The sequence below is a fragment of the Rhamphochromis sp. 'chilingali' genome (assembly GCF_963969265.1).
Source record: "Rhamphochromis sp. 'chilingali' genome assembly, chromosome: 11".
Taxonomy (NCBI): Eukaryota; Metazoa; Chordata; class Actinopteri; order Cichliformes; family Cichlidae; genus Rhamphochromis; species Rhamphochromis sp. 'chilingali'.
Window position 1 is genome coordinate 9,384,877 of NC_137938.1, and position 13,905 is coordinate 9,398,781.

General features: G+C 42.8%; 1 protein-coding gene across 1 annotated transcript; it reads right to left on the reverse strand.

Annotated features, from left to right (window-relative positions):
• Positions 1-2,032: 2,032 nt before the first annotated feature.
• LOC308405571 (uncharacterized protein) lies at positions 2,033-13,142 on the reverse strand. Its single transcript, XM_080896241.1, has 9 exons — positions 12,966-13,142; positions 12,641-12,753; positions 7,287-7,493; positions 6,829-7,191; positions 5,902-6,114; positions 5,444-5,806; positions 4,969-5,337; positions 4,198-4,273; positions 2,033-4,094 (listed from the first exon to the last, which is right to left on the reverse strand). Exons 2-9 carry the CDS (start codon positions 12,699-12,701, stop codon positions 3,659-3,661), a joined length of 2,088 nt encoding a protein of 695 aa, XP_080752367.1. The 5' UTR covers positions 12,702-12,753; positions 12,966-13,142; the 3' UTR covers positions 2,033-3,658.
• Positions 13,143-13,905: the final 763 nt, after the last annotated feature.

Consider the following 13,905-nt stretch of genomic DNA (forward strand, 5'->3'; position numbering starts at 1 on the left):
GAGCAAGGTGGAGAAGGGGAAGTCCATTCAGGTGGCGAAGAAGATGCACATATGCAGGATGACATTAAAACGATCTATGGAGAAGAAAAAGATAGATGGAAAAGAAACAAGGCCATTAAAGGATATAAAGGAACTGCACTTGCCTGTCCAGTCTTTGACGACCATATAGAGAAAGAACTGGCAGAACATATAAAGGCACAAGCAGCTTGATGTGTTCATTTCTTTGTGCATACTCAAAAGCCAGTTCACGGTATTTGAGTATGAACAAAGAAATGGATCAAAGAGGCAAACGCAGGTTGTGTTGTATTTATTTATTAAGATGAAGTAATTGGGAACATTAATCATAATAATTTTCCCCTCTGGATTACAAACGTCCTTCTGTGACAAACTAAGTTAAAGAAAAATTCATTTTTGTCCTCACGATAAACTGGTCAGTCCGGCCAGCAGATCACGTGCTGCGTGGTCTCATTTGTAGTAATTTCTTCTTTGTCTTCTTCTGGCAACCCATTTAATTGGAGCAAGGAGTTGTACTGCCCTCTAGTGGAAAAGAATGTAATTGTTCTGCCCGTTACTCACCGCTCGCTTAGAGTAGCTTCTTGGATGGGAAGCTTGAAGCTGTAATATTTACTTAACCAAAAAAAAAAAAAAAAAAAAAAAGAAAAGAAAAGAAAAAAGAGGGCGGATCGTATTGAAATTGGCACAACGAGAAAGCTTTGGTGTTCTATCCTATTCAGAGGAGACAACGCTGTGAAAATATATTGAAAGCTTGAATAAATATATTGAAAAGTAGAAAAGGAAGAACAGTTTAAATTACTACATAATGTTTATATAAATAAATATGAAAGAATAGTTTCACAGTGGACTCTCCATCATTCACACTAAAACAATAAATATCATGTAAGACAAGGTCAAGTGACTCCATAATATGGTCCATACACCCAAAATCCAGTCCATTTATGAGGTAAGATGGGAAAATATTGTTTATTCAGCAAAATTACAATGAAATTGAATACTTAAAATGACTCATCTTGCAGGAGCTTTCCGGTCTTCAGGAACTCTCTCTGCAGGAGGGGGAGATACAGGAGAGGTGGAGGAAGATCTCAGCCTGGGCGTCTATTGTCTTATGTAGTCTGGAAGATGAGTGGATGGTGGGGTGGGTGCAGTTTTCTCTGTGGTGGGGTTGGGTGGACTGTCCCGGGCTCTGTGGGGCCGGGAGGCGCTGCTGCACTGGGCCCCGGTCTGGATGGGCCTGGGCCCCCTTTCCCTGGCGGGTCGCGGAGTATGGGGGTGCCTACTGGGGTCAGCGGGGGAGCTGGCCCCAGGGAGGGGTCACTTGCCCCTCCCTTCCTTCCCTCCCCATCTCCAGCTGCCTCCCTCTTCCCGCTCCACCACAACCACCCACACATGCAGGGCCTTGGAGTAGGGGTATGTCACCAGGGTGCAGAGGAGGCTACCCCCCCCCCCTCTGTCCCCTTCTGGCTGCCTCTGCCTCAATTTTATCCCACAACTTAGACATTCACATTACTCACACTCTCATTACACATACATATAGGATCTTGGGGGTGGGCACGATACACGGAGTCCAAATTACCATCAGGGTGTATACCTCACCCCTGGCGTCATTGCCCACCTCTCAATTTTAAATACACGTAGACACTGAGGGCTAGCAGGAGGGACTATGCGCTTACCTGCTGCTCTCTGGCAGGTAGCTCCATGCCCTCCTGGGTTTTAAATGCACCTTAGAACACACATGCATCAACACTACAAGGAGCGGGTGGAGGGAGGTTTGGAGTCTTCTCTCACCCCCGTTCTCTGCGGCCTGCTGGAGCGGGGGGGCTAGGAGGAGGAGTTGGCCGTCCGACTGCGGTCTGGGGTGTGGGGCCTCCCTGCTGCTGCGGAGTCGGGGCGGTCTGCCTCTCCCCACCGCAGGGAAAAGGGTAACACCTCCTGGGTCTGGGTGCAGTTCCCCCCTCCAGGGGCAAGGGTACCTAGACCCGGTTTGTAGAGTACGCTTGGGGAGTGTGATCGTGTGTACAGCGTCTCTTTATGTCTGTCTCCACGTTGGTTGAGTGTGGAGTAAGTGCATATGAGAGCATGAGGGTGGGAATGGATGTTTGTATCTGTGTGTGCCTGTATTTCTGTGTCTATATGTCAGGTTGGGTGTCAGGCGCCACCTCTCTGGGGACATCTCAGGCCCTCCAAGGTTTGGAGGCCTATCTCCCCCCACCACCACTTCCCCTGCCAGTGGCGGACTCCCTCAGACATCGGTGCGTTGGTGGTTCTTTGTGTCTGGGGATGGGCGTCCAGGTACACACCGGCTCACTCCTTGGCGGCCGCTTATCGGGGCCTGGAGCCTGGGGCTCGCTCCGGCCATTTCGGAGGTGGGGTGCCCCCGGCCTCTCGGCCTGGGGCTCGGTCACTCAGGCGCAGCTGGCTGCCGGCGGAGCTCACGGGCGCGTCACTGCAACCCCCCCTGGCTTCTGCTCCGCGGCTGCTGAGTGAGCCCAAGCGCGTCCATGCTCACAGGTGTACACACGGGTGATCACACCCACAAACTACACCCTTTTTGGCTCCTACCTCAAAGCACACTGTGTTCTGTTGATCTTATGTGCTGCACAATAATGTTTAACATTTAGTATTTACTGTCATATTCCCATATATCATTGTGATGTTGTTTATTCTATTACTCTTGTTCTCTTCTGCTTGTTTTCTTTTTTCTTTCTCAGCAGGTGATCCAGGTGATTGATATATGCATTTTTTTTCTTTTTTTTTTCCTGCTCATTCTGTTGGTTTTTGTTTTTTGCCCTTCTCCCCCGTCCCTCTTCTCAGCTGTTTCTCTTTCACTCTTTCTTTCTCCCCTTCTTTCCCCCAGTCAAGTCTGTCCCGTATTCAGCAAGTGAAAATAAAATAAACAATAAAGGGTGAATCAAATGGACCATTACGGCAAGGCTGGGATGATCAATTTGGTAAAGTAAATCTGTTGGGCATCTTTCTTTGCCTTTAGACAATAATTCTGATGCAAAAGAGCCAAACGGGACAGGCAAAAAAGGAAAAAAAAGACTTTTGGATTTTTATGCACTACTTAAATGTACTTAATTTCTCCCCTTTCCTTTAAAATACCTGATATTCTGTAATACTAATAAATAAGTCATGAACTTTATAAAATTACTTGTGCACTACTTAAAATTAAATAAAATAATTTCTGTTTTCTGTAAAAACCTGACTTCTCACCCCATTATTCCAGTGTACCTGCTTTAAGTTATTGCAGTCAAATAACTACACTGAAATTAAAAATAAAATACACTGAAATGCAGTTTAATTGCAGGGGAATTATGCCACTAGTCTCCGATGAGGACAAAGGACTCATCCCATCGTGACACATTAAAAAAGCAATATATTTGACCTTACTATGAAATAAATATGTTTTATGTCAGATGCAGCTACAGGGGATGATTGAGAGCAACTTTTGCAATCGAAGAGCCTTTAATCTGGGACAAAACGTTGTAACAGCTGCAGACAGGTTGTTTGTGTGTGCCTCACTTTAGTGCAAAAGCTGCACTCAGAAAAGGTGCTTTGTGAGGCAATCACACAGGGAATGAATATCCCAAAGTTCAAGTGAGTCAAGAGAAAAATCAAAAAGCTGAGTCCAGTCTTCTGCTCAGTTGCCGCCCTCTAGCTCCAGTCGAGGCCCCAGATTCGGGAGCTGTTCGTCCTCACTTTGATCCTTAGGCTGGTAAATCATATTCTGGTAAATTGTATTGTCCACCGGGGTTAGGATTTTGCTTGGTGGCTTGTTGGGGCGTGGAGGGCCCTGCTGTGATGAGAGCAGTGGCTTTTGAGAGTCTCTGTGTCCTGAAACAGGTTTATATGTTTCTTCATAGTTGCCAGTCTCTGCACCCCTTTTCAGCAGGTGTGTGTAGACGAGAGTGTCATCAATCTCTTCGTACACATGGGACTCATCATCTTTACAAGTCCCCAGCACATCTGGGGATTCGTATCCTGGTAAGAAGTTGATGCCATTAGGATTATAGACAGCAACTTCATAATTGCCTTTCTTCTTCTTCTTCTTCTCCTTCTTCTTCTTCTTGTTCTTCCTGTTTGGCGGGAAAAAAGAGAAGATTGGGATTATTTTCTGTTTTATTCAGCTATTGATGGGTCATCCCCTTTGAAAACACACTAAATAATAGAAATACTCACCTAATCATTACAACTAGCACTATGACAGAAATGACCAGCAGAGTAGCCACTACACCCAGGATGATGGTTAAAGGTGCTATAGAGGAGAAACAATTAACTTGGTTAACATTTGGATCACATTTTCGACTGTGCAGTGGTTGTAAAAAAGAATTCAACAATAAACAGAATTGCTGAAGCTGAAAAATCGTTCAATTATCGTTTATCCTCCCGAGTGTGAAGCTACACTACAGCCTCATATTCCTGTGGTGCCTTACACCAAATGCTAAAGTTATCAAGCTGATGTGATCTGGTCACAGTGCTGCAGTTCTTTTTGTCATAAACCAAAGTCTTGGAAAAATCTGGACCTAGTGATGACGAGGTTTTACCCAGACTATCGAGCCTCCAGCTGTTGGGCAAGTTTGAAATACCTTCCTAACCTGTTTGCTCTGGGGAGTCATGCTCAAACACAGTGTTGTGACCTCCCCAGGGTGTACCCTGAACTGCATAAGTGGAAGAAAACGTAACATTTGGGGCCTTGTTTTCGCTCTCTGTGGTCATCACTTCAAACATCTTCTACATTATGCAATGACAGAGCTTTATGCAAAAATCGATTAAAGCAGTTTTAGATTTCCAAAAGCAAATATTTTCCCCGGGAGTAACTCGGAATAACATCTCATGTATTTATTGTTAATGAAAGTACAAACTATGAATGAGTGAGTGCTTAATCTCGGATTGACACAATATATATATATTTTTTGTCATTGAAGTCAGTGCCGTTTTATTTTTTCAGACCTTTTGAACGGGGTGGGTAAGCAGACACCTTGAGGGTGAAGGTGAGTCCAGGAGAATCAGCAGGTGCTCTCTCCATCTCGCAGTTCCTCAGCGTGAGCAAAAAGTCTCCCTGGTTCTGGAGCGGCTGTGTGTCATTTAGCCCCAGAACCGATGTCACCCTGCCTTTCTGGTGGTACTCCACTGCTACTTCCTTCTTCACACAATCTGGCTGTGTGAGGTTTAGAAACTGAAGATCAACCCCGTGTTTGTCTGGGACCTGAAAGTACCACTCCATGGTGTCGTCATCAGGAAAGCTCTCTGGGTAGTCTGGCGAGAGCAGCTCTGAGGAAGAGGTCCCTTTTGGTAAAGTCAGAGAAATTCGGGCAAGAGCTACAACACACACACACAACACACCAAATAAATTGAAATTAAAACAAAAATTGTTAAATGACACTGTAATTTTGAAAGAAACACAAAACAATGAATGTAAACTCACACTTGATTTTTTCCCGCACAGTCACATCAAACTTGTCATTTTGCAGCTTCTGCTCTGCTGGGACGTCCACAGAAAAGCTGCCGCTTTTCAAAACCTGAGCACTGCTGATGGTGCCACTTCTGCAGTACTTCCCCACAGCCACATTGCCTGTAGACTGGAAGGCCTGGAGGGTGTAGGTGTGTCTGTCTGGACATTTCTCAGATGGATTGATCTGTTTAAGACCCGTGTTAGTGAAATCTATTTGGAAAGCTTTTGGCGCTGCGGCTGCTAGATTCCAGGTAAACGTGCGGTTAAAACGCAGCACATCAGTCGAGCTGAAGTCAGTCTGGATGATGTGGCCACTGCATGACTCCGTGGTGCAAGCTGAAAAGAGACAATGAATCCACCCATGCTGTGTTAGTCCACTCAGGACTTTCAGTCTCACTGATAAAATAATCAGATATCACACAGACACTTACTTATACGCCGTACAATTTCTATACTGAATACATCTTGAGGTCTGGAGCATTCAAGCTCCACTGACACAGTACTTCCACTGAATGAGTTCAGAGATTCAATACTGCATTTTTTAATAATTGATCCTGTACACACTTGGCAACCTTTGACTTTATTATTATTTCTGATGTTTATAGTGGCTCCTGGTTCAGCAGTGAGAGTCAACTTCTGGGCCCCTGGAAGCAAACAGAGAGTTATAGTGAGCAAAGGGATAAACATGTTGGGTCCTGTATTATATCTGGAAATAACAGAGTGAAATTACCATTTAGATGAGATTAAATTCACAAATACAACTAACTGCAGTGACAGATGAAGCCTACGGCTTGTCTCCTCCTATAACTAAGCAGCTCTGTATTGTGGAACAAGTTAGAATCCAGATTAGCGATCAAGAGGTATAAAATCACTGCGTACTAGCTAATCAGTACTCCAGTGAATAGCTTCACCATTCAATGAAGATTCGTTGGAATCTAAAATCTAAAGTCTTTGTGTTTCCCTGATGAGCATCAGTAATGAATACAAATTATTACATGCAGCTTTACTCTTTAGATTTTTTTATGCCAGCAAACATTTTTTCAAAATTGATTATATGATCATAAAACAGGACACCTACACTGTATTAGCTGACCTCTCACCAAATTTCTATGTATACACAGAGTCTGCACCTGATAGAATAAAAAATCTATTATGGGGCTGATTGTCACAAGGTATAAAACAAACACACACACACACACACACACACACACACACACACACACACACACACACACACACACACACACACACACACACACACACACACACACACAAAACACAAAAAATTTAATTAAAATGAAAACAAAAATTGTTACATTTTAAAAGAAACACAAAAAAGTGACTGTAACTAAACTCACACTTGATTTTTTCCCGCACAGTCACATCAAACTTGTCATTTTGCAGCTTCTGCTCTGCTGGGACGTCCACAGAAAAGCTGCCGCTTTTCAAAATCTGAGCACTGCTGATGGTGCCACTTCTGCAGTACTGCTCCACAGCTGCACTGCCCGTAGACTGGAAGGCCTGGAGGGTGTAGGTGTGTCTGTCTGGACATTTCTCAGATGGATGAATCAGTTTAAGACCCGTGTTAGTGAAATCTATTTGGAAAGCTTTTGGCGCTGCGGCCGCTAGATTCCAGGTAAACGTGCGGTTAAAACGCAGCGCATCAATTGAGCTGAAGTCAGCCTGGATGATGTGGCCACTGCATGACTCCGTGGTGCAAGCTGAAAAGAGAAATTGAATCCACCCATGCTGTGTTAGTCCACTCAGGACATTCAGTCTCACTGATAAAATAATCAGATATCACACAGACACTTACTTATACGCCGTACAATTTCTATACTGAATACATCTTGAGGTGTGGAGCATTTCAATTCCACAGTACTTCCTTTTAAATAATTCAGAGATTCAGCGTTGCATTTTTTAATAATTGATCCTGTACACACTTGGCAACCTTTGACTTTATTATTATTTCTGATGTTTATAGTGGCTCCTGGTTCAGCAGTGAGAGTCAACTTCTGGGCCCCTGGAAGCAAACAGAGAGTTATAGTGAGCAAAGGGATAAACATGTTGGGTCCTGTATTATATCTGGAAATAACAGAGTGAAATTACCATTTCGATGAGATAAAATTCACAAATATGACTAACTGCAGTGACAGATGATTTCTCCTATAACCAAGCAGCTCTGTATTGTGGAACAAGTTAGATTCCAGATTAGAGATCAAGAGGTAGAAAATCGCTGCAGTACTTCGGTAAATAGCTTCACCATTCCTGGAAGATCATTTGGATCTACGTGGGAAGAATGGATGGCATCTAAAGTATTTGTATTTCCCTAATGAGGATCAGTAATTTGTTATTGCAGCAAATTGTTATTGTTCTATAGTCATCATTATATGATCATAAAACAGGACACCTACACTTTATTTGCTGACCTCTTACCAAATTTCTGTGTATGCACCGAGTCTGCACCTGAGAGAATAAAATAAATCTATTACGGGGCTGATTGTCACAAGGTATGGAGTAGGTTGTCCCTGTAGTTATCAACGGGGTTTCAGTAAAAGAAAAAGTGAGTTAAAAAAGAATAACAACAACCTTGTATTTAAGCTGTGAATTTGAACCAGTGATAATTACTACGAATTATGTATGTATTATATATGAGAAATCTGCAGTGCTTTAACAACCTTTATTAAAGACACAATAAACACTGAAGACAGATTCCACATCCATGATTTTGAATTGATGTCATTTTGAAAAAGCAGGTTGTTCTGTATATTTGTTTAAACAGACTTTTGGTGCAAGATTTTCCAACTGATAAACCGAATTCAATACCAGGAATTCGATTTGAATAGGGATCCACAGGACATGTGGAACAGCTTAAGTCTACCTTACTACTAAAAGAAGTGCAAACTGTGCATTGCATTGTCATAGGAATGCCTGTATGTATTATGCCATGTATTATTTTGGTTAATTAGAATGTGTATAAAATGTTGTTAGACTTGATTGTAATCTCTTTTATACTGCTCTTTAACATGAACCAAGAATGCCTGTTCAATCAGCTTCATGAGAATAATTGGCAGCTATTCGTTATTCTGGTTAATAAAACTCTCTTATCAAGGAGTGCTCTCTTAGTGCTGCTGTTTATACCTAAGGTGATGGCTGCACATTGGAGCTCCGAAACTTTAAACTGGATATATTTAAGCATTCACATCTCGTTCCCCACAGCCTAATAAAGGAGATGTGAAAATTGCTTCAGTTTCTCAGCAGATCAAGGTGAAATTAAATTGATTGATTGAACAGGTATTCTCTGTGTCCTCTGTTCTAATAATTACAACAAAAAGTTTCATTAGTGCTGCTATCATCTTAAATATATTAATAAAAGTTTCTGGAGGTCATCCAAGGTCCACCAGCCCCTTTCTTTACTGTGAAAAGGTTGTGAAACATAAACCAGTATTGTATACATATATATATATAAAACAATCGCGACCTTAACACATGTTGTAGATGAGAGAAGCAGTGAAAACACGTCGCTTCCAGCCAGAGAAACTCGGGGCATAACCGGCTGTGTTTTAGTTTTTAATCTGTCAGCTGCGGACTCTGTGAGAGTAAAGATTAACTATAAAAACACAATGATTTAGGATCATACTTTAATGCGTATAAAACAATAACAATAAAATTTTTCATTATTAAGTTGCGTTTTAGAATCTGTATATTTCTGCTGTTCATCAGGGAAACACAAAGACTTTGGAAGCCATTAAAAACAAAAGTCTCATGTCCACACTCAGAGGTCTCAGAGATCTTCCGGGAAATGCTGCGCTATTTTCTCGAAAACTAATCAGTCAGTGGTCAAGGTCAAGGTCAGATTTATTTATATAGCACATTTCCAACAGCCGATGCTGCACAAAGTGCTTAACAATAACAATAAAATTAAAAACTACAGTGTAATACAATAATAACAATAGAAACAATAAAATAGAAGAATTGAAACAATACTAACTAATTCAGATAAATCCAAAATGCTTGGGTCATAATGTGTTAAAAGCCAGAGCGTAAAAGTGTGTCTTTAGTAAAGATTTAAATTGCTCAAGAGTTTGAGCAGATCTAATATTAAAGGGGAGACTATTCCAAAGTCTGGGACCTGCCACAGAGAAGGATCTATCACCACGAGATTTGAGGTTAGTCCGTGGAATGGACAACAATAGTTTTGAACTAGATCTCGTGGGTTTTCCTGGAGCATAGGCAGAGAGGAGCTCTGACAAGTAGGGGGGGGGGGGCTCGGGCGTTGAGTGACTTAAAAACAAAAAGTAAGAGTTTAAATTGGATCCTGTAGGGGACAGGGAGCCAGTGTAAAGAGGCTAAAATTGGGGTTATATGCTCTCTCCGTTTGGTACCGGTTAGCAGGCGAGCAGCAGCATTTTGAACCATCTGAAGGCGATGGATGGTGGCATGATCTAGGCCATAATACAATGAATTGCAGTAGTCCAATCTGCAAGTAAGAAAAAGGTGGATGATACGCTCGAAGACGTCAGCCGGAAGGTATGGCTTTATCCTGGCTAGCTGTCTTAGCTGAAAAAAACAGGACTGAACTACTGCACTCACCTGCTTATTCAATTTAAAAGAACCATCAATGTAAACTCCGAGGTTTTTTACATGTGTTTTACAATACGAGGAGAGGGTACCCAACGTGCTGTCGATATGATTGAAATTGCCAAAAATGACAACCTCAGTTTTGTTTTCGTTTAGCTGTAAGTATGGTGATTCATACCCACTGATCTCCCGTTGACCACTTCCGCTGTGGACTCGTTATATGGCGTGGCGATTTACCGAAAACAGCCGTACTCAGTATCACCTGACACTCACGCTCTGAGAGCTTCTTGAAAGGGATTTTCTTGCTTCAGCTGTTTTCAGCTTCTGAGTGACATTAGTGTCAGTATTTAACGGACAGATCCACCACCACACCAAATCTCTCCCACTGGTTCATATTTAAGTTTCAGGTTACCTGACACGGTGGAGACAGTGAATGTAAGAAGTAAAATCCACAGAAGGGCCGCGCCTGTTGATACGGACATGCTGCCCTACAGTGACGCTCTGAAACCTTCAATCCTGGGGTGTTAACTGAAGCTCAGCTAGTTGTTGTTGACTCCTAATTGTGAAAGTGTGCCAGCAAGGAGGGAGTGTTTACGCAAGGTAAAGATTAAAGGCGCGGTCAGGAGGACCATATTGGCAGGTATAGGACACAGATGCGTTAGGACAGCCCTGTAGCCCAGTAAAAAATAAAATCCTGAAAAGTATCATGGAGAATTTTTAAAAAAGAAGCTAATATACGAGAACTGTTGCCTGAAACGGCAACTCACCCTTAATCACGTCATTTCAATAAAGATGTCACGATTTAAGATCGCATTGTTATAGAGCCTTAGTTAATGTGACGCCTAACACCTGTGACTGTCTTCTGTTTCTTGTGAAGTTTTTTAATCTTTTAATAGATCGTTGAGTGCAAAACAGTAACCCAAAGGATATATTGAGGTATTTGCTGAATAAGAAATTGATAACTATAAATATGGTTACTCCCAACTGGAAAGATTTACAATGTGGAAACATAAACGATCTTTGAGCTTTCTAAAATTATATTATGAAGAAATCCCCCCCCAAACGATAAACAGCCTTGCGTGGTTGCTCAACTGTGAGGAAAAAACCCTGACTTTTAGTTTCTCTTCACAGGACAAACAGGTTAGTCAGGATGTGTTACAGTATCTCAGTAACCGTACATACGGTACATGCTGCTCAACCCATTTCCAAGTGGCACAGAGACAAATGGAAACCTTTGAGTGGCAAATGGCATTTTATTTGTAAGTTTGGTGTAAAACTTTCAGACTATTTCCCAGTATTGTTAATGTATCCCAGCTTGTCTAGATTCTAAAATGCAACTTAATAATGAATTATTTTATTGTTATTGTTATATACGCATTAAAGTATGCTCATAAAACATTATGTTTTAATAGTTAATCTTTACTCTCACAGAGTCCACAGCTGACAGATTATAAACTAAAACAGAGCCTGTTATGTTCTGAGTTTCTCCGGCTTGAAGTGCTGTGTTTTCACTGCTTCTCTCATCCACAACATGTTTTAAGCTCATTGTAGATTCATTACTGGGGTTATTCTAGGAAGCAGGTTTAGCTAAGTCCAAGTTTGTTAATCCCGAGATGAGGGAAACTCGGGTTTTCAGTTCCAGAAAGTTAAGTTAAACTTTAACTCTGAGTCAGTTACCAGGGTAACAGAGTCTGAACCTAACCTCCTCACTGGCGGGTTTTCTTCAGCCAACTCCTCGTTCAACAAGAGAGAGAAAGCAAAGAGAAACTGGTAAGAATCGACATGTCAGAGTCAACCATAGCTTCTGCTTTGTCCACATTCATTGACGATATTTTTGTGAAAGCTGTAAGTTTATGTTTTTCGTGATTTTCTAGTTGAATACAATGTGTTTGTGTGTGACTGTCAGTGTTAGGTAGGTGAAGAGAGCTGCACTTACAGTATCTACACCTGTGTGGCAAATGTCTGGTAAAGATATAGATAATGAAATGTAATTATTACTAAAATATACATAATAAAAAATGAAAGCTGAAATTGATTCAGTTTAGTAATTTTGTCTGTTCTTATAAAGGCCCTGAATGCTGTGATATATGCCAACTGCCAGATGATCTCAACGTGTTTTACACCAGCTTTGAGACCCCCAGACCTCCCAGACCTTCCCGTCCTCCCATACCCACCAGACCTCCTAGATCTCCCAGACCTCCAAGACTTTCCAGAACCCCCAGATCACCTGACCCTCTCTCCTGCCAGCGGTCTCAATAGACCAAGTACACAAGGTCCTGAGGAAGATCAACCTCCGCAAGGCAGCAGGACCAGACAACATCCCTGGACGAGCCCTTAGAGCATGTGCTAACGAGCTGGCTGATGTTCTCACCTCCATCTTCAACCTTTCCCTCAGCCAGAGCATTGTTCCCACATGCTTCAAGACCACAACTATCATCCTTGTCCCCAAGAATAGCCCAGCCACCTGCCTAAACGACTACAGACCTGTTACACTCACTCCAATCATTGCAAAGTGATTTTGAGAGAGTGGTGATGGCCTACATTAAGAGCAATATTGCACACACTCTGGATCCCCTGCAGTATGCCTACCGGCCCTGTAGCAGCCCTTGGCATCAAGAACGACAGAAGAGTCTCTAACGGGTGCAGCCATTTATTTCCTCACCACACACGACTCATTCTCTGGACGTTGAGCACCGTGAAAACTATAAAATAAGAAAAAATTTATACCCGTACAGTCCTTTTGAACTATAACAATGAGCAATAACAACAATGAGCTTAAGTTAATTCAGGTAAGTTCAAACAAGTAATTCTGAGATATACAGTCACAGATTAAATAAAACAAAAGGGGTTTCAAACAGGGGTTACACAGTTCAGTTAAATAAAATATAACAACAGATCACCTCTCATCACATACCTCAGTCCGCTTGCCAAGGGTGCAAACTCCGGTGAACACTTAAACACTTCGGCCCTGCTTCGGGTGCTGCTAGTGTCGGATGGCATTGCTGCTGCCCTTCACTATTCCTTCTACCACCTGGAGAGTAATGACTCCTACATCAGGGTACTCTTTGTTGACTACAGCTCCACCTTCAACACACTCACAAACTCATCCACAAACTGTCTACACTCGACCTGCACCCCACCCTCTGTGACTGGCTACAGGACTTTTTGACTGGCAGGCCTCTGTCTGTCAGGATCGGCAACAGGACCTCAGTTATTATTATCACAAACACTGGCGTACCACAGGGTTGCATCCTCAGTCCCATCCTCTACACCCTGTTCACCCACGACTGTGTTGCCTCCAACAAAGACAACAGCATACTGAAGTTGGCGGATGACACTGCAGTGATTGGTCGCATCACTGGTGGGGACGCGGCGGCTTACAGGAGAGAGGTGGCCGGTCTGGTGTCATGGTGTGAGGACAACAACCTTACCCTTAAGCGTAATAAAACAAAGGAGATGATAGTGGACATGAGGAAGAAGAAGAGGCCTCACCAGCTGATGTGTATCCGGGAGAGTGAATTGGAGAGGGTGAGCAGGTTTAGGTACCTGGGCGTCCACATCAATGAGGACCTCACCTGGACACGGAACACCACACAGCTGGTCAAAAACGCTCAGCAGGGGCTGTATTTCCCGAGGAGGCTGAGGAAATTTGGTATGTTGGCCAAGATCCTCAGTAGCTTTTATAGCTGCACTGTGGAGAGCACATTAACCAGCTGCATCACTGCATGGTACACCAGTACTACTGCTATGGACCGCAAACGCCTGCAGAGAGTGATAACAACTGCGGAGATCATCAGGACTCCACTGCCCTCTCTGCAGAGCATCTACCATCACAGTCCAGAGGAGAGCTGCCT

Coding starts and splice junctions, on each gene's coding strand:
- LOC308405571 (XM_080896241.1), bottom strand. CDS start 12,701: ATGGCTGCACCCGTTAGAGACTCTTCTGTCGTTCTTGATGCCAAGGGC. Junction 7,192..7,286: donor AGAAATTGTACGGCGTATAA/GTAAGTGTCTGT, acceptor TTCTCTTTTCAG/CTTGCACCACGGAGTCATGC. Junction 6,115..6,828: donor TGTGCGGGAAAAAATCAAGT/GTGAGTTTAGTT, acceptor GTTTGCTTCCAG/GGGCCCAGAAGTTGACTCTC.